We start from the raw sequence: 25,141 nt of genomic DNA on the forward strand, positions 1-25,141 counted from the left end.
TTCATTAGACAGGAAATGTTGTCAAGTGAAAGCCGGCCATTGGCTGGCTTTCACTTTACAACGGCCACATTGCATCGTGGACGCTCCCCCTATAATGTGTTCAGTGAAAGCGGCAGCTGTTGGTATGCGTCCTGGTGTCACTCATCTTCTCCTCCAATCTATTTTGTTCGGGAGTCCTAAAATTCAGTTAAAATATATTTTTTAAACGTTTTGATATTACCAGGTAAGGCCCACCGAACTATATCGCTCTTTTTTCAGAAGCAACCTGGCGATCACAAATAGTAGCTCAACGAAGTGGCTTATTATCACGTGGACATTTACAGCAAGTAGCCAAATACTCTTTAAACGCATGATGTTGATTCTAAATGTTGAGGCAAAAACTGGAGGACCCGGAGAAAAATCCACGCGACCACAGGAAGAGAGACACGGCAAACTCCAAATGCAGAGGCGTCAGGGTCGGGATCGAACCCACAACCTCGTGTATACCAGGCGAGACCGTTAACATCTCCTAGCCACCGTGACAATTGTGTCTTAATAGGATTGATACATCTACAATGTATTACTTTTGATTGAGTGCTGTGCCGTTTTTTTTAACGGTAAATAATATTTAACCGCTTCATTGATTTTTACAAAAAACCATTATCGTTATCTTCATTATGGTCATCATGAGCCATTGTCCATCTCTACGCCGTCATTTTCCCCCACGGTCCTGCGATGGCGCACACCGGCGGGCGAGGCAGATTCCAGCGCTCCATCTCCGCAGTGGTCTCCCCCCTGCACATCGCGTTCTCCCATTTGGTTGCCATTCCGTCACCAGCGCTTGCACGGGGAAGTGGCGAATTGGAATTCCAGCGCGATAATTACAAAGCCATCGCACAAATTGCACGCAGGTGGAGCTGATGAACCTCACTTCCAGTGGCACGGGCCCTGGTACAAGGAAGGAAATAATAATTCACATATTTAAGGCGCATTTCATACGTAGATCCCACTGCACCCAGTGTATGGAAAGCCATAAATAAACACAACCTGCAGAGTTAACGGCCAGAAGTAGGGGATAACGGCCAGTTTAATACGTGAGTTTTCAAGACATACTAAATATATATCCGACGACTCTGATTGTCGTATTAGCAAAGGGCAAAACGTTGGTCCAAGGTTTGGGAGCTGCACAGTGGCAAAAGCGCGATCACCCCTGCAGGAACAGACCCTTGACCTCGGAGTCCTTAGAAGAGAAGGAAATCTAAAGCTCTAAGGGACCTCGTTGGGAGAGTAAACACAAACCGGTTCCTGTAAAGATTGTGGGGCTAACCCATTGAGTGCCTCGTAGACCAGCAGCCTGGGTCCCACCTGGCCCCTTCCGGCCCGTGGGCCGCCTGCTGTACTCGATATCTGCGCCGCCGATCACCATGGCATCTCCTTCTGCGTGCACGCTGCTTGTCCTCTCGCCCCCGCGCGACCCACTGGCTAACTCGTGATGGCGGCGGCGGCGGCAGAGAAAAAGCGCGAGGCTGCGGGGGACATCTTCCTGGAGTCGCACGCTCGCGCCCCCCCGGAGCAGCTCCTCGCCAAGCCCAACAACGGCCTTGCGGTCGGCACCCCGACGGCCACCCGCTCTGCCTCCAAGAAGCCCGCCGACAACACCAAGAGCTACGGGCTCAGCAGGTGACTCCTCTTCCTCGCCACCGCCGCTGCCGCCCTGCCTCTCCCTACGCGACAGTGGCTAGGAGATGTTGACTCCCTCGCCTGGTATGCAGGAGGTTGTGGGTTCAATGCAACCCTGACGCCTGCTGCTGTATATTTGGAGTTTGCGTGTCTCTCTCTCCCTGTGGTCGCGTGGATTTTTCTCCGGGTCCTCCGGTTGTTTCTTCGACATTTAGAATCAACATCACACTTTTAGAGTATTTTGCTGCTATAAATTTCCACGTGATAAGCCGCTTCATTGAGCTATCCTTTGTAGCTAAGTTGCTTCTGAAAAAAAAGTTGTATAGCTCAGTTGGCCTTACCTGGTAAAATAAAACATGTTTTTAGGCTGCCAACAAGGTGACCTGAGTGCGATTCCCAGCCACGGCCGAATTAGCAGTGGTGAGTGATATCTAAACTGGTTCTGGGTACCGCCTTTCACCAATCAACATGGTGAAGTATGGTCAAACAATCCCAATGGTCAGATAGCATGAGTAAAATGTGTGTCGCATACCCCCCTCCACCCAACACAGCCAATCAATAGAGGTGTCACGTGATGAACAAGCTTGCAAATTCATTGCTGTTTCAGCACCACCGGTGAGTTGTTGGAGAGAGATCCAGAACATTTAATGATTGGGTGTGGACGTTTCGTTGGTAGTAACAGGCAGCATCATCGGGCAATGGCCAGCATTGTGTACGACGCACGTTATACCGACGCAACCTGACCGAAGAATCCACTGCCATTCATAATGTGGGTCGCGACGCGCGAACCCGGCTCATCAATGTGGGATGCGGGTGACGTCACCGCACGCACCGACGCATACGCACACACTTGCCCGCCGGTGCATCAGCCGGAAAAACACAATTGGTTATTTATTTACGTATATATTTTTCATATGGTAATGTTGTGGCAAGCTCGTGTGCTGGCACTTGTGTCATCTGTCTGCGCGTTCCGCCGCGCGCGCCGCCGAGCAGGAAGCCGTCCAAGTCACGGAACAAGCGGGGAGACGAGGCCACCCACGGCGTGCTGCACCACGACGCTCATGCCGCCAAGGAGAGGTGCGTGGGCCTGCGTGCGCCTCGCGGTGTCCCATCTTGTCACGAAGCCGTAAGGCTGAGGTCCGAGTCCCCTCGAGTCACGCGGCCGGGAGGCTGAGTTCCGATTCCCCTCGAGTCACGCGGCCGGGAGGCTGAGGTCCGATTCCCCTCGAGTCACGCGGCCGGGAGGCTGAGTTCCGATTCCCCTCGAGTCACGCGGCCGGGAGGCTGAGTTCCGATTCCCTTCGAGTCACGCGGCCGGGAGGCTGAGTTCCGATTCCCCGCGAGTCACGCGGCCGGGAGGCTGAGGTCCGAGTCCCCTCGAGTCACGCGGCCGGGAGGCTGAGGTCCGAGTCTCCCTCGAGTCATGCGGCCGGGAGGCTGAGTTCCGATTCCCTTCGAGTCACGCGGCCGGGAGGCTGAGGTCTGATTCCCCTCGAGTCACGGGGCCGGGAGGCTGAGTTCCGATTCCCCTCGAGTCACGCAGCCGGGAGGCTGAGGTCTGATTCCCCTCGAGTCACGCGGCCGGGAGGCTGAGTTCCGATTCCCCTCGAGTCACGCGGCCGGGAGGCTGAGGTCCGAGTCCCCTCGAGTCACGCGGCCGGGAGGCTGAGTTCCGATTCCCTTCGAGTCACGCGGCCGGGAGGCTGAGGTCTGATTCCCCTCGAGTCACGGGGCCGGGAGGCTGAGTTCCGATTCCCCTCGAGTCACGCGGCCGGGAGGCTGAGGTCTGATTCCCCTCGAGTCACGGGGCCGGGAGGCTGAGTTCCGATTCCCCTCGAGTCACGCGGCCGGGAGGCTGAGTTCCGATTCCCCTCGAGTCACGGGGCCGGGAGGCTGAGTTCCGAGTCCCCTCGTGTCACGCGGCCAGGAGGCTGAGTTCCGAGTCCCCTCGAGTCACGGGGCCGGGAGGCTGAGTTCCGAGTCCGTGGCCGGCAGGTCGTGAGCGCCGGGCTCCCCGCGCCGCACGAGGCTCGCGCTGCTCGTCGTCGCGTCGTGGTTTCACTTTTCGTGAATATTTAATTTCGGAGAAAAATATTTCTGCAATCACAAAGATATAGTAGTACGCTTTCACGACCAATATTATCCATAATCACGTAGATATAAATGTGTTGTTAAGCCCACCACCAGTAAGGTTTGTCACAGTAAACAAAACGTGCCAATTAGTGACTCCTTCAGCAAACTGGTGTGCTGGAGAGTAAACCCACAACATTTACAATTTGAGTACCGTGACGTTTCGCTGGTGGCTACAACAACAACAACCAGACTCATCAGGCGATTTGCCATAATTGTGAAGAAGTCTTATTGTATCGGCACGTTTTGTTTACCTGACAAACCTTACTAATTGGCTCTATCGGGTGGTGGTGGGTTAACGACACATTTATATTTACTCGATCTAACCCCAAGAAAAATCGATTGTTGATTACAGTTCACAATAATAATTGAAAGTTCTGAAATAGTCACGCTCCTCCTCAATAAGCATCAGTCTGCACCGGTCCTCCACATTCACCCTCTGGGCTGTTGCAGGCCGTTGGGCAGTGGTCCATCTTCTGACCGTCGCCCAAAAATATGCACAGAGCCATCGCCGTGAATGCGCGAATGGCGACCCCTTGCCCGACGCCTGCTGTGCAGTACCGCCCCGCAGCTTCCGCTCGTTTCTCTCTCCTGGCAGAAGCGACCCCAAAGCAGACTCCGTGGGCAAGGCGGCGCCGCCGTTCACTGGCAGCGCCGCGTCCCGCGCCGAACACAGCCCCTCGGCGTATCCCAGCGACGCGGCGCCCGGCGGCAGGGGCAACGTCATCGTCGCCACCGCCGCCGCGGGCATTGCTGCCGCCCCCCCAACCCCTGGCGGGTCGGTGCCGACGGCTGGCTCCCTGCTACCCCCTCCGGACGGCATCTCGCTGGGGAGCCGAGGTTCCCCGCCGCGCAGGTGAGCGAGTGGGCGAGAGCCGGCGCGGTGCTGGGCGGGGTGAACGAGCTAAACTATTTTTTATTTTACCAGGTAAGGTCCACTGAGCTTCATGGCTCTTTTTCAGAAGCAACCTGGCCACAAATAATAGCTCAAACAAGTGGCTTATCATCACGTGGAAATTTATAGCAGCCAAATACTCTGAACGTATGATGTTGATTCTAAATAGGGAGGGAAAAGTCGGAGGACCTGGAGAAAAATCCACATAAACACAGGGAGAGAGATACCCTCGGTAACACACGCGGCTACCGTGGTCACATGCGCGGCAACTCTGGTGACACGTGCGGTGATCATGTGCTTCGTGCCGCACAGGCGCGACGGCACACGCACCGACTCCAATGGGAACCGCGTGTCCTCCTCATCTCCATCGTCCTCTGGGTTTCCGTCGCCCCCCGCCAGTCGTCTGGCGACGACCTCCACGCTGTCGCCGCCTAACAAGTCGCCCGGGCCCAAGATGGAGGGCCCTGCGCGAGGGAAGGTGCGAGTTCGGACCCCCGTGCCGGGGTGGCGCGCCGCCCTCAAGCCGGCCTGCCATCCCATTTCCTAAGCCGTCGATTTTACTCTGTCGATTGTCTGTTCTATCGCTCGACTCGGCGGATAACACTCTGCTCCCAGGTGTGCCGCTTGGATGAGAGGGCGATGGGTGGGGCTTGGTGACATCATTGGCATCATCGGCCACTTGGCGCTTTGTCCGTGGCTTGTTGGGGGGGTTTCCCACCTTTAGGAGGCATGACGTCAAAAGAGCCCAGAGTAATCGACTGCGGGACCTTTCTCGTTGCGCGTAACACGTCTTAGAGAACGTGGCATTGCGTTAAACGCATTACAGGGTCTAACAATCACTCATCGCAACCTAAAAATACACGCACTCGTATTTACATGTCTCCCCTTCGAATCGCGACTCCGAATCGCGACACCACATCGATTAATCACGGGGCTCTGGTGGTAGATGTTGATGAATGCACGGCCCACTCTGGGACCCCTCCTCGTGCGATCGCGCGCCGCTCGCGTGACGGAGCGCCGCTCGAGTAACAGGGTGCCGTGCGTTCGTGTCGTGCTCGCAGGAGACCCCGACGCGATCCCCGCAGGGGAGCAGGGTGGGTGGGAAGTCGAGCAGCGAGAGCCCTCACCCCCCGTCGGCGTCCGTCTCCTCACCCTCCACCGGTGAGGCGACCACCCCGCTCACTCTCTCTCACTCGCAATTCGGCCAGTGCCGCCGTTGGCGGTAGAGCGTCGGTAGGGTCGCCACCTCGCCGGGCTAGACCCTGGCACTCCGGCAATCAGTGTCCGTGCTCGGGTGACAGGAACCGATCATTGGCGAAATCTGAAAGGATTCAGCTCACACCGTGCTCAGCCAGGCGTCTTTACGAGATGAGCCACAGGTAATGCCCCCGGGCACACGGCAGGAAGCACACCACGCTTCAGCATGCCGCATCCAGAACTCCCCTCTCGTCTCTCTCTGTTATACCCTGGTACACATTCCTTGCCAGTCACTCATTGTCCAGTGCTGGGTCTCAGCTTACGATGAGCTGGCCAAACCTATTGAGTTCCCTACTTAAATCCCAGGTTATGGTTAACCTGTCAGGTGCTGCAGAGTCTCCAACATACGTAGGTTGAACTTATTTCACGCCGTACGTATCCAACTGCTAACCGGAGGTTATAACGGGATTGTTGTGTGGAACTTTATAGGCTACCCAGTGTTGATATATTTATTTTCAGTGATTTTCATACCTTTCCTATACTTTGCACTCCTATCGTTTTTTTGTATTGTTTGTTGTAACTTTCTGACACCATGCCCCTACTGGACATAAATAAAGTCATTCTGATTCTGAGAACAGACCTAGACTGGCTGAGGAATCTGTCCGGGTTTGGGGTCTCCAGTGGGGGAGGATAGCCGGCCTTAGCACTCACCTGCCATGGACCACTCGATTGTTGATGTATGTAGAACTTCTTTCACACCGGACGTAGCCAACCATGCTAATTAATCAAAGACTTGTGAACACTGCGTTCACCAGCACGGCATATGTTGAAAACAAATCTAAAGCCTCCCTCTTTTACACACGCTCGCTTCTTGAGAATGATTCTTATTTTATTATAAGCACAATTGTTTTACGTTTCACATTCGTCTTGTTGTCATTTGTTTCTCTGTCATTGGATGAACCAGCCCAACATTAACTTCACCGTGTGCCCACGATGTGAGTTGTGGGTGGTGGCCGCGAGATCTCGTCGGATGCTCGGCAGCGCTGAGCCGGGACAGTGCTGGCATGTCGTGAGAATCTGCGAGGCTAACATGGTCACCAGAACAAAGTACAGCACAAGCATGCACATTGTTGTACTGTACTATGATCAATAAAAATCAGAATATGTATTTAGACTGGAAGAATCTGACGAGCTATGAAGCTTTTTCAGTAGAGCAGGTTGACAACAAATAATATAAAAACCGATAGGAGTGCAAAGAATAGGAAAGCTAAGTTAGTCACTAAATAAAAATAAAGTATACAAATCGCATAAGTGCATCCAATGTCTGTTCTCCTGATCTTCACCGGCCTCCACTGACTAACATGCCAGGAAGGCCTGCCTGTGTGTGTGTGAGACCCGGGGCGTCTGTGAGGCTGGGCATCTCCCTGCTTTGTAAGCCAGCCCCGTGCCCCATACGCGCACGGGTGACGAGCACCCCCCCCCCCCCCCCCCCATGTGTGCTTGTGGCCGCCTGTCAGTGTCATGGGGCAGCTCTGACGCGCCAGCCGGAGCATCTCCTGTCCCAGCCTCCCCCGCCCGCTCCATCCCCAGCATCGGCACTCCCGAGCACAAGGTTGGTGAGCTCAGTCTGGGGGGCCCTGGGGGGCCCGTGTCCTGGTGCGCACCGTCTCTGCCTATCGTCGCTCTTATAGCCTCAGGCCTGGGCCCATCCCCCCTGCCCACCCGTGGGCCCTGGTGGAGTTCTACCGCCTGCAAACAGGATGGCAGGAATCGATTTGTGCCAAGTTTCCGATACTGGTATTGTGCTGAACTTAATTTCAGCAAACTACACAGTTTTTATAGAGCGAAGGCCCTAAAGCTAGAACAAGGCAATTCTTATTTTAATTGTAATGTTTTATATTCTCACAATCTCATGCTGATTGTGCTATCAGCTTCCTTCGGGCGAAGCCTGCATTTGGTTCTCTCACCGAGCAGTGCAACTCGTGTGTGAGAACACGGCCCCATAGCACAGAGCCTCTCTCTTGAGAGCCCTGCACGTGACCTCTGGTCCACACAGTAGAGGGCAGCACCTTGCCACCCCCAGACTGCCACTGAGAGAGATGTCTATCGCAGGCGGGGCCCGGGGCAACTCACACACCGTGTGCCCCCCCCCCCTCCGACTCCTTCAAACTAAACCGGGAGCATAACATCTGACAACCGTGATGTCGAAGCATGCCCCCCCCCCCTTCCCCGGTTCGCAGTAAGCCTAGGGTACTGCTCTGCATGCCAGAGCTGGAATTTGGCCAAATGGTCCGTGGTGTGTAAAGGCTGAAGGAGGTTTAAACTTGATTTGGAGCTTTCGTGACTGCAGGAATTATTCTTTGGTTCTTTCGGTAAAGTCACGTATAAAGATAAAATAATAAATTAATTTAAATACTAGCATACGACGTTTCGATTGCAACACAAGCAATCATCATCAGGTATAAATTAAATAGAAACACAAATCTAGTATACTTAGAAATGTAATGTAATACAACAGAGAGTCAGATAACATAACAGTCAACATCCTATCTGGTTGATTACGTTCTTCCTGAGAATGCTAAATTTGAGAGAGAGATTAAACACAGAACCAGAAACATAGACAGACATATAAGCAGACAGATATCACAGAGATACATAGAGAGAGCGCAAACATAGGCACAAAGAGACACTACGCCTCTGTGTCGAGGCCTTAAATAGAGAAAGGGGGCGGGGGCGGGGAGAGAGGGAGGGGTTAGAGAAATTAGCATGTCCATGAGTGGAAACGGTGAGTGGCAAGGTGTAAAAAGCTTGAGAGAGGGGGGCAGGGGCGGAGAGAGGGGTTAGATAAATTAGCATGTCAATGAGTAGCACGATGAGTGGTATGGTACGAAAGCTTGAAAAAATTAGGAGGCAGGGAGAGAGACACACTAAATTAACTAACCTAGCATGGTTGGCTACGTCCGTTACACCCGCGGCATTAACCAGAGGTGATATCTGTCTGCTTATATGTCTGTCTATATGTCTCTGGTTCTGTGTTTTATCTCTCTCTCAAATATAGCATTCTCAGGAAGAACGTAATCAACCAGATAGGGTGTTGACTGTTATGTTATCCGACTCTCTGTTGTATTACATTACATTTCTAAGTATACTAGATTTGTGTTTCTATTTAATTTATACCTGATGATGATTGCTTGTGTTGCAATCGAAACGTCGTATGCTAGTATTTAATTTAATTTATTATTTTATCTTTATACGTGACTTTACCGAAAGAACCAAAGAATGAAGGAGGTTTGTTGGTGTGTGTCTGTGTGTATGGGTATGAGCGGGGAGCGGTAGTGTAGCGGTTAGCGCGCTGCGCTACGAAAACGGTGACCCGAGTTCTATTTCCGCTCATGGCCAATACCAGTGACGATTATCTGAACCGGTCCTGGGCCGCCCCTAGATCGACTCAGCCTCTGAGTCGATCGGTATGTAAACATCGCTACGAGGGAGACAAAGGCAGCTGGGTGTGGTGCTTGCAACCCACCCCCTCATGTGCCGTTCCAGCCTTCATAGGTGCCATTCGCTAACAGCACTTTCCCCAATAGTCTGTGAAAGCTATACGGGGATCTTTGTAATGTTTGTGTGTGGGTATGAGCGGTAGTGTTGCGGTTAGTGCACTGCACTACGAACCTGGCGACCTGGGTTTGATTCTCGTTCAGGCCAACACCAGTGACGATTATCTGAACCGGTCCTGGGCCTCCCCTAGATCGACTCAGCCTCAAAATGAGTATCTAGTTCGGTATTAAACATTGCTACTCGGGAGACAAAGGCGGCCGGGCGTGTTTGCTGGCCACCCACCACCTCGTGTGCCGTGCCGGCCTTAATAGGTGCTCGCTAGCTGCACTTGCCCCATCAGTCTGTTAAGGCTATACGGGAGTGGGGGATCTTTGTCTTTGTGTGTGTGTAGTCTGATTGTACGGAAGACCCCCCGGTGTCTCCCAACCAGACGCTGAGTAACACCAGCAGCCTGCTCAGCACCACCAACCAGGTGCGGCGGCCCCTCGCTGCACCGTCACTTCCCCCCCCCACTCCCCGGTTATCATCACGCCGCTTGGTTCACCAGGAAAGCCTCCTTGAACCTCAACACTCATTTCCCTGGAGGGTACTGCCAGGTCTTCACAGTCGTGGGTGATGAGGATGGTGTTATCGTGTGGTCACCCCCATTGGGTAATTTGCACGTACATTTTCAACACTGGGACGTTTTGGCCAATACCAGTTACATGGTGTTACGTGGAGCGGTGGTGTAGCGGTTAACGTGCTGAGCTACTAACCCGGCGACCCGAGTTTGATTCCTGCTCACGGCCAACACCATTGACGATTATCTGATCTTGTCTTGGGCCTCCTCTATGTCTACTCAGCCTCAAATGAGTACCTGGTGTGATGTTTAAACATCGCCACTTGGGAGAAAAAAAGGTGGCCGGGCATGGTGATGACCACCCACCCCCTCGTGTGCTGTGCTGGCCTTTATAGGTGCTTGTAAACAGCGCTTGCCCCAACAGTCTGTTCAGGCTATGTGGGGGATCTTCGTCTTTGTTTGGTTTAATGTGAATTTGAAGCTTCGTTAATGAGAATAGACAGACGTTAATTTTCTAAGTCAGACGATTCATTACAGCACACGAGTGACATCGTGAAGATGACATTCAGTATGCTGATGCAGTGACGGAGCCGCTGTGCCGTGGTCTCGTCGTGCTTGGTGCTAAACATGATACTTTATTCCTTGACTAAAGAAGCTGAAGGCATGGGCCAGAAGCCTGGGACGCACGGCTTCGCCACGCCACACCGGTGGAGGTGCCACGGTGGCTAGGAGATGTTACCTTCCTCGCCTGGCATACAGGAGGTCGTGGGTTCGACCCTGACCCTAACGCCTGCTGCTGTATATTTGGAGTATACATGTTTTCCCCATGGTCGCGTGGATTTGTCTCCAGGTCCTCCAGTTTTTTCCTCCACATTTAGAATAAACATCACGCGATTAGAGTATTTGGCAGCAATACATTTCCACGTGAAAAAGAGCTATATAGCTCAGTGGGCATTACCTGGCAAAACTATATATTTTTTAGTTTAGTTAGTTTCCAGGGACGCTCCGGCACACTACACCAGCCCTTCTCAGAACACCAAATATGTCAACTCAGATGGAACAATCGCGAGGTTTCTGCGGCGTAGAAGCTGCCGCTGAGCGTGGGTGGCCAGAGGTTTCACATGGGGACTTGTACATTCACACATTCCCATGCTCCGAACCAAATCACCCACGAAGGACTCGATTTTATCAGATCTCAGAAGCTAAGCAGGTTCGCCCCTGGATAGTGCTTTGTGTGGCCGATTGGCGGGCACAAACGGGTTACTATAGGCAGCTGCACGGCACCTCTGATTAGCATGGTTGGCTACGTACGGTGCGAAAGTAGTCAAATTGTAAATGTGGGTGTGCTGAAGAAGTAACTAATTGGCACGTTTTGTTTACAGGACAAACCTTACTAATTGGCTGTATTGAGTGGTGGCGGGTTTTAGCACACATCTATATTTGCGCGATTTAACCCAACAAAAACCTCTATTATGGATACATACAACGTGGTCGCTAGCTGGGAACAGTGCAGCAATATTTATTGCGTGTCTGTGTTCCACACGGACGCTCCCTGTCTTTACCAACCCTCACCGGCCAGCGTGGTGAAGTATGGTCACATAACCCCCGCAAGCTGCAGGCATGGGGAGGCCATCATCCAGCATCAGATTGACAAAGGGTGGATTGTACCTGCACACTAACCCATACACAACAGCTGATAACGAGGTCATCGAGTTTGCGTCTAACGTGTGTGTGCGTGACTAATAAATGCCTGTGACCCCGTGTTCCTTGCGCCTTACCGTCCTGCTTGGCACTAACGCCTTTGCTGTTTGTGCCGTAGCTTGGGTGGCTGCCGCGTGCCTTGAGCCACGTGCCGTGTGCCTTGAGCCACGTGCCGTGAGCCGTGTGCCACGTGCCACGAGCCACGTGCCACGTGCCACGAGCCACGTGCCACGAGCCGCGTGCCGTGAGCCACGAGCCGCGAGCAGCGAGCTGCGAGCGCATGCCTTGCTGTCCCTGCCCGTGTGTGACGTGAGCGGCCCCGTGTGTCTCCCACGCTACCCTGGCTCCATCTCCGCGCAGCTCACCCCCGAACGGATGAAGCGCTTGACCCTCCCCGACCATGATGGCGATTCCGTGAGTTAACGTGGCGACGTCGTGCCATTGTCGCGCCGTGGGGCCGGCTCGGGTGCTAGGGCGGGCGGCGGGCGGGCGGGAGCACCCCCCCCCCCCTTCCACCGGGGGCCAGGTTCAGTACGGCTCGATACGTACCGCACCGGACCCATTGCGAGTCCACGCTCACCCGGGCATTGAGCCGTTGTTGCACATATCCCACTCACAGCCCTTGCAGAGCCCGCGGTAGAAACTGCACGTTCCTATGGCGAGTCTGTCCGCAGGACAACCACTGTTGGCTTCCCCACTAAGTGGTGCTCGTTCTATTGACCCTCGGAGGGATTATCAATTGAATCGACTACGTCCCAGGATTTGAACTCACAACCTTTTGATCTGGAGCCGCTCACTGCGGCTGGGCCACCCAGCCGGATCTCATTTGCTCTGCAACTGAGGATAATGTTCGGTGCGTGACAGTCAAACTTACGTTTTTTTAATTCTCAGAACTACAATTTAGTAAAATTGAGTGAAGAAACAAACTTAACGTGATGCGTATTTTTCCGTAAGAGCCATTGGTGACCAGAATAAGACCATCAACTGTCTAGACTTGCGAACTCAGTTTAATTGCAGGTGACTGCCTATTATACAATCCCAGGATCTCAGCAGTGCCGGCTGAGCGCTCTCGCCTGGTCTACAGGAGGTCGTGGGTTCCATCTCGACCTGGATGCGAGCTGTATATTTGGAATTTGCATGTCTCTCTCCCCGTGGCCACGTGGATTTTTCTCTGGGTCCTCTGGCTTTTCCCTCCGCATTTAGAAACACTCGTTTGGAGTATTTGGCTGCTAAAAGCCCTATTCTTATATATTGGTACTGGCAAAGGAGGTCAAATGATAAATTTGGCTGCTATAAATGTCCACATAATAAGCTATTCCGTTGAACTATCGTTTGTGATAACCAGGTCGCTTCTGAAAAAGAGCTGCATAGCTCAGTGGGCCTTATCTGGTAAAATAAAAAATAGGTTTAGTTATAGTTTTAGTATCGAACGTATAGTAACAACAGTGTGGCATCTGGTATGTGGACAGCTGCTGCGTGCGTGTGTTTGGGGAACGGCCACCGAGGTTCAATTCTCAGCCATGCAGAACACAAGTAACAATTCATATCTGAACCAGTCCTGGGCTTCCCCTAGGTCGACTCGGCCTTAAATAAGTATCCGGTGAAAAAAGTAAACATCAGCTCTGAGTAGACTCGCTAACAGCACTTGACCCAGAAGTCTGTCAAGGCTCTATGGGGGATGTGTGTTTTGTTTGGTACAGTTCGTAAATTTTACCTGTTAAGCTGGGACAGTCCTGGGCTCAGACTACCCATGTCGCAAAGTGTTAAAAATATAGTTTATATTGAATATGAACATTGGAAAAAATGTTCCGGCCTCCTCCATGCCCATGAATCTGGAAAAGAGCACCACCACCTCAAAACATCAAACGGCCAGCAACAAACGGCACTGTCGTGAAATTTGTAATCGATAAGAGTGGAACACGTTTCTTGTATCGAGCAAGGTTCGGTTAATGAGATGCTGGGAGCGAATATTACAAAGTGGAGCAGTATGGTTGCGTTTTGACCTGCAGTGTGATTGCTGGTCGAACAACGTGTAGTGGACGAGATGACGCAGCTGGTGTCTGGTAGACCAAGTCCTCAACATGGGCAGAGGAGGCAGTGAGCGAACGTCACGGGAACGGTAACCGTGGTGGTAGCTGTAGTGGAGTGAGCGCCGGACCTCCACCCGTCCCGGCGCGTGACCACGGCCCGTCCCCTCTAGGCAAGCCTGTGCAGCAGCAGCAGCCTGTGCAGCGACACGGACGCCCCTCCCAGGAGCAGCGGCGGAGCGGCTCGCGTCTCCGGCGACATCAACTTCTCGGTGTCGTACGACTACCGCGTGGGCGTTCTCTCGCTCACCCTGCGCCAGTGCCGCAACCTGGCATACGGGGAAGAGCGCACCAAGCGCTGCGACCCGTGAGTGCCCCCGCTCGCACAAACACTCGCACACACACTCGCACGCACGTGCACTCACGCACACATACGTACGCTCGCACGCTCCTGCACACATACGTACAAACTCACGCTCGCAAGCTCGCTCGCACGCATACTCGCTCGCTCGCACGCACGTTTGCTCGCTCCGCCGAGTGACGGGCAAGCGACGACTCAAGCCGAGCCAGCGCCGCTGCCTTGAATCTGGGTTTCAGCCGCCCGTGATAATTACTGTAATTGTCGTTGTCATTGTGCATGTTTACCCAGCAAAGCAATCTGTCTTGTGTGTGATACATTTGCGTTGGCGTGAGCGCAGTTTTTTGTGCAGTTGATGCATCAGGGAGCTGGGCAGCCTTTGCCAATTTACTGGCAGTTGCCCAAAAGCTGACAGTTTAATTTCCTGCATCCTATAAGCTGTAAATAACTCAAGTGCACGTTTATTTGTATTATTGGTTGTTGTTTTCGTTATTATTCCACTGGTTTAACCAGGAGAGTTGCAAGACTGTTATTTGAGTAACGTTTTTTTATATCGCAAATTTCTTGTGATGATGGCACACGATGACCTACTCTTTTTTTTATTACGCCGGGGGATCTTTAACACCTATTGTGAAGCGGATGCCGTGGAGTATATTATGGTTAATATATTCATCGCAGTATTAACCAGGGTGGCCTGCCGGATTCCAAGAGCAAACCTCTGCAACAAGTGGTGAATGCGCTACCGCTGGGCTCTGATGTGTTAATGTCTCAGCCTGGTCGCCCAATTAAATTACACTTTGGTCCTGCAATGAATTTGGCAAAATTTCAGCTCTGACAATTACATTTGGGTTTGACTGTCGCAAGAGGAATGTGGCATGGTGGGTGGTAAAGTGCTGCAGGGAGCGGTAGTGTAGCGATTAGCGGCACTGCGCTATGAACCCGGCGGCCTGGGTTTGATTCCTGCTCACGGCCAGCACCAGTGACGATTATTTGACCCGGTCCCGGGCCTCGCCTAGGTCGACTCAGCCTCAAATGAGTACCTGGTGCGATGCGTAAACATCGCCAATGAGGAGACAAAGGCAGCCGGGCGTGGTGCTGGCCACCCACCCCCTCATGTGCTGTGCCGTCCTCCATAGGTACTATCACGAACAGCACTTGCCCCAAATGTCTGTTAAAGCTATATACGGGGATCTTTGTCTTAGTTTTTTTTGTAAAGTGCTGCCTCTACAGTATGGCCCAGATGTCACACGTTCGGGAATAAATTGTACACACGAACAACAGTCGGGGGTGTAATGATGCATTGATTAAGATCAAGCCTTTAAGTTCTTGCTAAATGCTTTTTGATTGTGCCTGACGATCGTCCCGCAAGAGAATTAACAAAAGAGAAGCGTGAGACGCGATGGGTTCAAGGCTGCGAACCATGAGTCCACCGCGGTCGTGTTTCAGAGTAGACGCCCTGCAAGGCCTCGCGTGGGAGTTGTGTTTTTAGCGAGCGTTCCTTTTGCGCCCAATCGTCTGTAGGAATTCGGCCCCTTTCCATGTCGGCGCGATGGCCACTAGACGGCACCGGAATCCACGTCGCGATCTTTTTAACTTCTGTTTCAGGGATTTATTTTTCAATTGATATACGTTGGTACATTCTTTTCACTTTCTTCTGTTACACAGTTCCTTTGGCTCTGATCTCAATCTGGTTTTGGCTCTGATTTCTGTTAGGCTCATTGTCGAACTTGTTTTTACGTTGTTGCCTTTGTTATTTTGGCCACCCAGGTCACTGTCGCGAATGAGACTCATTCTGGCTTTGTCGAGTTCTAACCGTGTTCATCAACTTGACGCCTGAACCCCGATGCTCACCGCCCGTCTCGGAGGCTGCCTCTAACCCCGTGCGGATCTCCTCCTGCTAGGTACGTCAAGGTGTACCTCCTGCCTGACAAGTCTCGCCAAGGCAAGCGGAAAACCAAGATCAAGAAGAACACCATCAACCCTGTGTTCAACGAGACACTGAAGGTGCGAGGGACATTAGCACGCGTGTACATTTATCTCGTGTGTATGTGTGTGTGTGTACAGTACACTATAAACCAAACTCCCGTTTGTGTGTGCGCATGTGTGCAGTTAGCGACGGTGCAACGGTCAGCGCGTTGCACTACGAACCCGGCGACCCGGGTTCGATTCACACTCATCGCCAACGTCAGTGACGATTATCTGAACCGGTCCTGGGCCTCCCCTAGGTCGACTCAGCCTTAAATGAGTACCTGTTGTGGTGTGTAAACATCGCCACTGGGGAGACAAAGCCGGCTGGGCCTGGTGCTGCCGGCCCACCCCGTCTTGTGCCGTGCCGGCCTCTATAGGAGCTACTCGCTAGTAGCACTCGCCACAACAGTCCATTAAGCCCATACGGGGGATCTTCTTTGTCTTTGCATGCGTGCATGTGCAGTATGCGATCAGCCACACGCAGCTGGAGGTCCGCTGCGTCCACCTCTCCGTGTGGCACCACGACAGTTTCCGCCACAACTCCTTTCTGGGCCAAGCGTCGCTGCCGCTCGACTGCTGCGACCTGGAGCGCGGGGACGACCGCTGGTGTGCGCTGCAGCCCCGGGTAACGCGCAATCCCTTCGCTGCGGGAAATTCCACGTTCCCAAGGCAGCAGCCTCGGGATTGTTGTTCACGGCCCTGCAGAGCCAGTGGTGGACATTCCACATTCCCTTTGCGTGGGGGCCAGTTTCTCCAAAGGATAGCCAGAATCAGAATCAGTATTCGGACTGGAGAAATCCGATGAGCTATGAAGCTCTCTTTCACACGTGTCCAGTAGGGGCAGGTTGACTTCCTCACAAATTGATATCTATTTTACCAGCTCCAAAGGCATGATGGGTTGAGTCGTCATTTGACTGAGATTTAAGCTGCCAATATTTCACATCGATTTCTAAGCCAATTTGTCATTGAAAAATATGTGCACAACAAAAGCAACATGGTTACTCATTCCATTAAAATGACCTCAGAGTGCACCTAGCCTGGCGCAAGCACCACGCGGTAACGTGTCCAACCCAACCACTGTTCATCTCCCACAAAGCGTTACTTATTTTAGCCACCGTGAAGGGCGATCTTGAAAACCTCCGCGCCTGAGATGAGCTCTGACCACAGCAACACACAGCGGCAACAGCCGCCACAAGCGTGAGACTCCTTTAGCTGCTCATTAATTTATTTAACTAATTACTCTGCTAAAATTCATCAGAATAATTAACCACCCAGCTGCAGTGCAAACCACACACTTACATAGGCCACGTGTTGGTGTCCTACCATTGCAGTGCTACAAGCATGATATATGCATAGCTTGGCTCTGAGTGCGGGTGTGAAGGATTTGTGCCTCCTTGGCATATTTGGGATGGAGCTCCCAGTTCCCACCTGACTGCACTGGATAGCAGTCGGGATGATTCTTCTTTTTTTTCGTACGGATGATGTAGATGCAGAACAACAACTACAATTTCACCTTCAAGCCAGATAACCGCGTCAGAAGCAGCAGAGTGTATCCCTGTGATGTCTCCTTCGTATTTGTGGATCGTGGAATTGCGTCATTACGCGTTGTACGGTCCTGTTCTGGATGACTACAGTCGCACGCTCATGGAGAGTTTTTAATTTTCCATTTGTGCATCAGGTATCCACATCTGCTGCCATGGTTTGTGTGGATTTTATTTAGGGTGGACCATGAGCTTCGTGGAAGATAAAACCCTGGGATCTTCTGCGTTGGGTCTTTCACAATGTGTTCATTTGTGAGTTCTTTTGAACTCCAGTCAGCTCTTCAGGCTTCATCGGGGTTGAATTCGCATTGTTTAAGGTTCAGCGCATGGGTCCAAAAGGGCTTGCGTGACTTCAAGCGATGACGGGGGATGTTATTGAGGTCCTGATGAATGGGTCAGAGTGATTAATTAGCCTGCGCTTGCCAATTCACTCCAGTCGTTCACTCATTCACCGGCGGTCAGCCGCCTCCGTCTCACTCTTCCATAGCCGCAACCGCCATGGTTACCGTTCCACTGATCTCCACAGCTTTGATTCTTTCACCTGTATCGGTCTCCCAGACACTCATGGCTTGTGAGTTCAACCAGAGTACGGCAGGTCTCATCGACACTCACCAACCCACTCACTCGCTCACCGGATCACCCACTCACTCCTTCTCAATGTGCAATTTGATTGAGGGACTACTGTCTGTTGCCTTGGTGTGGTCTGCCTTGCCCAGGCATGCATTTAGTGTTGAAGAATCGGCAGGAGTTGTTGTACTTTTGCAATTTGTTCTCATATACTTTATTTGTATTTATTCGTAGTGACTTGCTTACCTAAACGTTGCACTCCTATCGGGTTTTTGTAAGCCACTTCGTGGAGCCATGACTTGTGACAGCCAGGTCAGGGCTGCTGACAAAGATAGCTCAGTGGGCCTTACCTGGTAAAATGAGAAGTTTAAAAAATAGTGAACTATGTTCTGGCTTCGACATTCAGCGTCTCATTATCAGTCAGCCTTGCTTGAGCCAACGCTGTTGAACTGTTGAACTTTGCACCAATATCGTGCCCCTACTGGAAATCTGTGAGAGAAAAAAACTTCATAGCTCATCGAATTCCTCCTCCAGTCTAAATAAAGACTTCGATTCTGATTCACTGCTCTACTTTCTCCACCCCACCGTGAACTCTTTGTTATCCCGCGAGTGTTCCGAATCCTCGTGTCCGTTGCAAGCGGCTGTGCCCGTTCCTCCACCCCAGGTGGAGAACATCACAGAGGCGAGCCCCCAGTACAAAGGCGAGCTCATCCTCGCGCTCAAGTACATCGCCCCCGCCGAGCAGCCCGAGCCCGAGTCCCCTCCCGGTGAGTCCCCTCCCGGTGAGTCTCCTCCCGGTGAGTCTCCTCCCGGTGAGTCCCCTCCCGGTGAGTCCCCTCCCGGTGAGTCCCCTCCCGGTGAGTCCCCTCCTGGTGAGTCCCCTCCCGGTGAGTCCCCTCCCGGTGAGTCTCCTCCCGGTGAGTCCCCTCCCGGTGAGTCCCCTCCCGGTGAGTCCCCTCCCGGTGAGTCCCCTCCCGGTGAGTCCCCTCCCGGTGAGTCTCCTCCCGGTGAGTCCCCTCCCGGTGAGTCCCCTCCCGGTGAGTCTCCTCCCGGTGAGTCTCCTCCCGGTGAGTCCCCTCCCGGTGAGTCTCCTCCCGGTGAGTCTCCTCCCGGTGAGTCCCCTCCCGGTGAGTCTCCTCCCGGTGAGTCTCCTCCCGGTGAGTCCCCTCCCGGTGAGTCCCCTCCCGGTGAGTCTCCTCCCGGTGAGTCTCCCGGTGAGTTACGGTGCCCACCAGTGGGGCCCTGCCCGGTCGGTGCCCCGCACCACTGAGGGTGTCCGCTGTGTGGCCCAGCCTCCTCCTTCTCGGTGTCGTCACCATTACAGTGCTCCGCTCCCCCCCACATACATTTATCTGCTGCCCCCCACCCCCGCCCCGAAGTCTGAGAGGAGCCCAGAGCCAGGGGCCTAGTCCGGTCGTGCCACTTATAAAATTGTTTTCTCAATAATGTTCGTTATCAGCCTCGGTTCGTGAGAGCTTGGATAGCTGCATAGATTTCCGTCGTTGAGATGAAGCCGTGAAGGCAGCCCGTGGGAGATTGCGACGGCTTGAGAAGGCCTTCATGCAGCAGTAGATTGATCTTGGCTGATGATAATGGTAGCAGAATTCTGGGAGCCTCGTTCATGGGATTTGGAAGAGGCGTGCAAGTGGTTTATACAAAATGTGTATCAAGGAAAATGTACACCTGGACAATCCCTTCCAAATAAAGATGTTCCATCGGAAGGTCGCGAATTCAAATCCTGGTTGGGGGTTGATGCAGCCTATCATCCCTACGAGGTGTATAAAATAGTTCCACCTTGTTGGAAGCTCAACAGTGAATGCCTTATTGCTTCTGCCATTGCAATGTGAAATCTCCACCACTGCCTCAGGGCTGTAAGGACGCGACGAGCACCGCCTCAGTGCTCATCTTGAGCAGAACATCGCTTTGATTTCGCGACTATTGGACAGCGCTCGCACACGAATGGACGCGGCTCCGTGTCAATCGTCCCGGTGGTTGTGCGCGCGCGGCAGACGGAAAGGGGAAGGGGAAGAGGCGGCCCCTGCCCACGGGGGAGCTGCACATCAACATCAAGGGCGCCAAGAACCTGACGGCAGCCAAGGCCGGGCGCACGTCCAACCCCTTCGTCAAAGGGTGAGAGCGGGGGCCCCCCCCCATCCCCACCACCGCCAGCAAGAGGCCAGCGCCTCTCTGTGTGGAGTTTCATATGGTCTCTCTCTCTCTGTGTGTGTGAGTGGGGAATGGTGGTGCAGTGGTTAACGCCACTGTGCCACGAACGCGGCGAGTTCGACTCTCGCTCACGAACAATCACCAGTTGTCTGATGGTGTGGTAAGTACTAAACATCAGCACTGGGGAGACAAAGGCGGCCGTGCATGATGTTGACCACCCACCCCCTCGCATGTATGTACTGTACGTTGAACTTCTTTAGCACCGTATGTAGCCAACCGTGCTAATCGGAGGTGTGGGGGAAGGAATAACATAATCAACAAAAAAATACGTTTTCAAGAAAGAGATAATCGCCACTGGTATTGGCCGTGAGGGGGAATCGAACTCAGGTCACCTGGTTTGAAGCGCAGCATGCTAAGTGCTATGCTACAAAGACACAGATCCCCCGTATAGCCTTAACAGATTGATGGGGCAAGTGCTGTGCTGCGCTATGCATGCATGCACACCTACATATACATACACACAAAGACAAAGATTCCCTTATAGCCTTTAAAATACTTTTAGGGCAAGTTCTGTTAGTGTGCACCAATGAAGGCCGCCACAGCACACGAGGTAGTGGGTGGTTAGCACCACGCCCGGCCGCCTTTGTCTCCCTAGTAGCGATGTTTACACACCAGACCAAGTACTTATTTGAGCTTGAGTCGACCTAGGGGAGGCCCAGGACCGATTCAAATAATCGTCATGGGTGTTGGCCGTGAGCGGGAATTGAACTAGGGCAGCACGCTAACCGCTACACTTCCACTCCCTGCACATGCATACGCACGTATACACACACATGCACACACACGCACGTTGAGCAGATACCTCCTCCCGGATGAGCACAAGGTGACGAAGCAGAAGACCCCTGTGGTGCGCAAGACGGTCAACCCGGTGTGGAACCACACGTTCATCTTCGAGGGGCTGCCCGTGCAGGAGCTGCCCGAGGTCAGCCTGGAACTCACGGTCTGGGACCACGAGTCTCTGTCCAGCAACCACTTCCTGGGTGGTGTGCGGCTGGGCACTGGCACAGGTGCGTGAATGCGGACGCGCATGAGCACATGTCTTCTGCGTGTGTCTATATGTGTGTGGATGTTGGTGTGGGGAGCGGTGGTGTAGCGGTTAGCACTACACTGCGTTACGTACCCAGTGACCCGAGTTCGATTCTCGCTCATGGCCAACACCGGTGATGATTATCTGAATCGGTCCTGGGCCTCCCTTAGGTCGACTCGGCCTAAAATGAGTACCTGGTGCAATGTGTAAACATCGCCACTAGGGAGACAAAGGCGGCCGGGCGTGGTGTTGGCCACCCACCCCCTCGTGTGCCGTACCGGCCTTCATAGGTGCTCGCTAACAGCACGTGCCCCAACAGTCTGTCAAGGCTAAACGGGGGATCTTTGTCTTTGTGTGTGTCGGGTGGCGCTGCCCTGTGCACTGCTCCGCAGGCTTCAGTTACGAGCGAGTGGCGCCGTGGAATGACGCTCGCGGGGACGAGCAGGCGGCGTTCCTGCGCATCGCCGAGACGCCGGGAGTGTGGGTCCCCGTGGCGCTCATGCTCCGTGCCAACATGGAGGCTCGCGCGTTCTGAGCTCGTGGCCATCGCCGGAGTGCCACGCCGCAGCCGCCACCGTGAGGGCAGAACGACGCTTCTCCACAACAGGATCGCAGGATTTATTCCTCTCAGACCCAACGTGCGCTGCGTCCTTCCCCTCATTTTAACGACGACGCTAAAAGTGTGATTAAAGAATGACACGCGCCAAACAAAAGTATGTGGGGGGGGCATTTAATTTGGTTAATAAAGTAGCGTCGATCATCTGGGAGTGCAGCAGTTTGGACCTTCGTGAGTGGGTGCACCATCTACCAGGTGACCTCGAATAGTGTCGCCACCTTTTGCACAAAACTGACATGTTTCTGACACATTTCTCAACACTCGTTCTATCAGAAACGGTGCAGTATCCTGTCGTTCAATTCAACACAATACCGGTACCAGATCTCGGTACAAATCAAATTGTGCCCCCCGGACAGACACATGCCAATTCCTGGTCTGTCTGGATCAAACCCGGGACAAGTGGAAAACTCACCTCCGCAGGCTTTAGAATTCCAACGGCACATTGTGGAGGGATACAGCCAGCGCAGAGCAGTGAAGCCACACGAGGGTGCTACAACATCACTCCTTGACGTGTGGCGCCTTCATTTATTCCCCACCGCCCCGCGTCACCAGAGCCCTCACCCCAGACACCGCCGCTCGGCTTGCGCGTCCGTAACGCACGAGACGTTTGTATTTGGGTCGCGTCTCCTTTAAGGTCGCACAGTGCGTGGTCGTTAACGTTCGCACCCTGCTCCTCCTCCGTTTGCGCCGGCATCATCATGCCTCTCGGCGTCACAGCGGCCCCACTGCCTTATCACCACCACCAGAACGACTGGCCTCACCGCCGCTCACCGCACATGTCCAGCCCTTTTCTAGTCGAGGGCCTCCCTCTGCCACATTTGACCATCTTCACCACACCGGGCAGTAGAGGTCGGCGAAGATGTGGTGGCACACACGGTGGAACGTAGCACAGTGCTGCACAACCAACCCAATTGTATGCACGGCTGTCGCCCGCCCAAGTACCGTCCAGGCTCAAGCCCTGCTTAACTTCCGACGTGGGACAAGATCGGGTGCATCCTGGGTGATTCTGTCATCGGCTCCTGCCTCGATAATCCACACAACAAACGAACAGTGGGATAAATAAAATAGGTGTAAGGTTTTTCCACTGCCGTGAAGCAGGCACATTTGATCAAAAGTGAAATGTGTCGTCAAATGTACCCTGTATATCTAGAACACGTTAATTTCATTAATTAAAAAAATCCTCATGAGGTAACAAAGAATGTTCGTCAGAAACACCGCACTGCTATTTACAACCAAAATATTCGTCCTCGTGGAAATACGAGTGTTCCCAGTCGGCGCCGTAGTACGGTCGGGTACGGGCACCAACACAAGACAGTGAGATTTGGTCCCTTGCTCAATTGACCCCTTCATAGCACAGAGCCTGGAACCACTCGAAACCCATGAGCTGGGCCTGCCACCTTTCCACAGAACAAGGCTGGGCATGTTTCTCAGCCAGCCTAGCTTTATTAAAGCTGTGCAGTATTCTGGAACCATAAAAAAGGTTCAACACGATCCCGGTACCAGGCCTCAGTACAAATTCACTCCTTTGCCACCGGGACAAAGAAGCCAATTCCTGAACTGTCCGGGTGGTGACCCTACCGTGCACCCTGGGTATCGTTGCACCGGCGTGCACACTCGATAGTTTACGCCACTCTGATCTGCTGTACTTTTGTGTTGATTCACTGCAATAAGCGGCAGAGATCCAATACAACTGTCTTTTGGGGTTCCGCTGGCCAATTATTAAAGTCGACAAATTCGCTTAACGACGCATGCACGCATCAAAACGTTCACGCGTCAGCCCTGAAGTGGGTTCACGTGACCCCTGCAGCAAACTCGAGGCGCCACATTGTTCACGGTGGCAAACATCGAGGATTGACTCCTGGAGCGCCGTGAGGATCCATCGCATTATGGGGAATGGGGCTGGGGATCGCGGCACGCCGAGTGATGATCTTCCGTTCCCTCCACCCGACCGCCTCCCCCTGCATATACTTATTATATTTGCGTGGTAATTTGCATGCTTTTGATTACAGTATTTATACGGCTATTTTATAGGTATTCTGCAGTGTGCAGACATATGGCAGTGTTACGCTACGATGGCAGTGTTACGCTATGATGGTAGAGTTATGTGATGTGATGAAGCTTGCAACGAATTAGCAATGTATCTATCTCTGACGTCTCATGGTAAGCTACCATAGAGGTGTCGTCATAAAGAACAACAGAATGACACGTTTTTAATAAAGTTTGCCGTTTCAAATGCAATCTTGACTTTCTCTTTGGTCGCAAACATTCCTGAAAAAGCCTCAAGTCCACTCTCACAGCATCATTACGGGCAGGACGGCGGTCACGAGACGAACGCTGTTCATCGGTCCCATCGTTGATGCGGTTATCAATTTGCTGCTGGATGAAGCACCCCGCACCCCCCCCCCCCCCCCATGCTGTGTCAGGGGTTGTTTGACCAAAGCTCGCTACACTGTTCTGTACGGGTTCGGGAAGAAGAGGGTGTTCAGGACCTGCTCGGCTACCACTCAACACAGATGTTAGCCCTGGCCAGGAATGGAACTCCACTCGGCGCACCTGCGATTAGCTACGACAGAAATTCAATGTGCGTAGTGCATAACCACTGTGCCACTGCTCCACGTCGGGCGCCGCGGTGGTGAGATGTTAACTCCCTCGCCTGATATACAGAAGGCCGTGGGTTCGATCCCGACCATGACGCCTGTATAACCTGCATCGTGGTGATAGCATGGGTAGTTTGGAATGAGTGAGTGAAGTTATCAGGAAGAGTAACCGTGGAAGTAGCGATAGAAGAGTGATGAGGAGGCGACTGACCGCTGGTGAGCGAGTAAGTACAGTGGCTAAACAGCAGGTCTGATTCATTTGAGTAACGCCACGGTGGCTATGAGATGTTAACTCCCTCGCTAGGTATACAGGAGGCCGTGGATTCGTTCCCGACCCTGACGTCTCTATATTTGGAGTTTGCATGTCTCTCTTCCCATGGTCGGGTGGCTTTTTCTCAGGGTCCTCCTGTTTTCCCTCCACATTTAGAAACATGCGTTTAGAGTTTTTCGCTGCTACTATAAATTTCCACTTCGTTGAGATATCATTTTTAGCCAGGTCACTTCAAAAAAGAGCT

The 25,141-nt window shown here is 52.9% G+C and overlaps 1 protein-coding gene across 15 annotated transcripts in view; it reads left to right on the forward strand.

Annotated features, from left to right (window-relative positions):
- Positions 1 to 24,248, forward strand: part of LOC133354903 (synaptotagmin-like protein 4) — an 84,230-nt gene extending 59,982 nt beyond the window's left edge. For 11 of the 15 annotated variants that reach the window (XM_061572150.1, XM_061572160.1, XM_061572113.1 and 8 more), the window contains 15 exons: positions 1,491 to 1,659; positions 2,653 to 2,736; positions 4,388 to 4,645; positions 4,997 to 5,162; positions 5,746 to 5,845; positions 7,399 to 7,493; positions 9,831 to 9,911; positions 12,060 to 12,113; positions 13,900 to 14,093; positions 15,986 to 16,088; positions 16,516 to 16,677; positions 18,825 to 18,927; positions 20,170 to 20,290; positions 21,185 to 21,393; positions 21,806 to 24,248. In XM_061572150.1, coding sequence (XP_061428134.1) covers positions 1,491 to 1,659; positions 2,653 to 2,736; positions 4,388 to 4,645; positions 4,997 to 5,162; positions 5,746 to 5,845; positions 7,399 to 7,493; positions 9,831 to 9,911; positions 12,060 to 12,113; positions 13,900 to 14,093; positions 15,986 to 16,088; positions 16,516 to 16,677; positions 18,825 to 18,927; positions 20,170 to 20,290; positions 21,185 to 21,393; positions 21,806 to 21,948 — 2,042 coding nt within the window. In that variant the 3' untranslated portion in view covers positions 21,949 to 24,248. Of the gene's footprint in view, positions 1 to 1,490; positions 1,660 to 2,652; positions 2,737 to 4,387; positions 4,646 to 4,996; positions 5,163 to 5,745; positions 5,846 to 7,398; positions 7,494 to 9,830; positions 9,912 to 12,059; positions 12,114 to 13,899; positions 14,094 to 15,985; positions 16,089 to 16,515; positions 16,678 to 18,824; positions 18,928 to 20,169; positions 20,291 to 21,184; positions 21,394 to 21,805 lie in introns of those variants that run through there. The other 4 variants (XM_061572169.1, XM_061572178.1, XM_061572188.1 and 1 more) reach the window with 4 other exon arrangements.
- Positions 24,249 to 25,141: the final 893 nt, after the last annotated feature.

This window comes from Lethenteron reissneri, chromosome 6 (genome assembly GCF_015708825.2).
Source record: "Lethenteron reissneri isolate LAM-NWPU_2019-01 chromosome 6, ASM1570882v1, whole genome shotgun sequence".
Taxonomy (NCBI): domain Eukaryota; kingdom Metazoa; phylum Chordata; class Hyperoartia; order Petromyzontiformes; family Petromyzontidae; genus Lethenteron; species Lethenteron reissneri.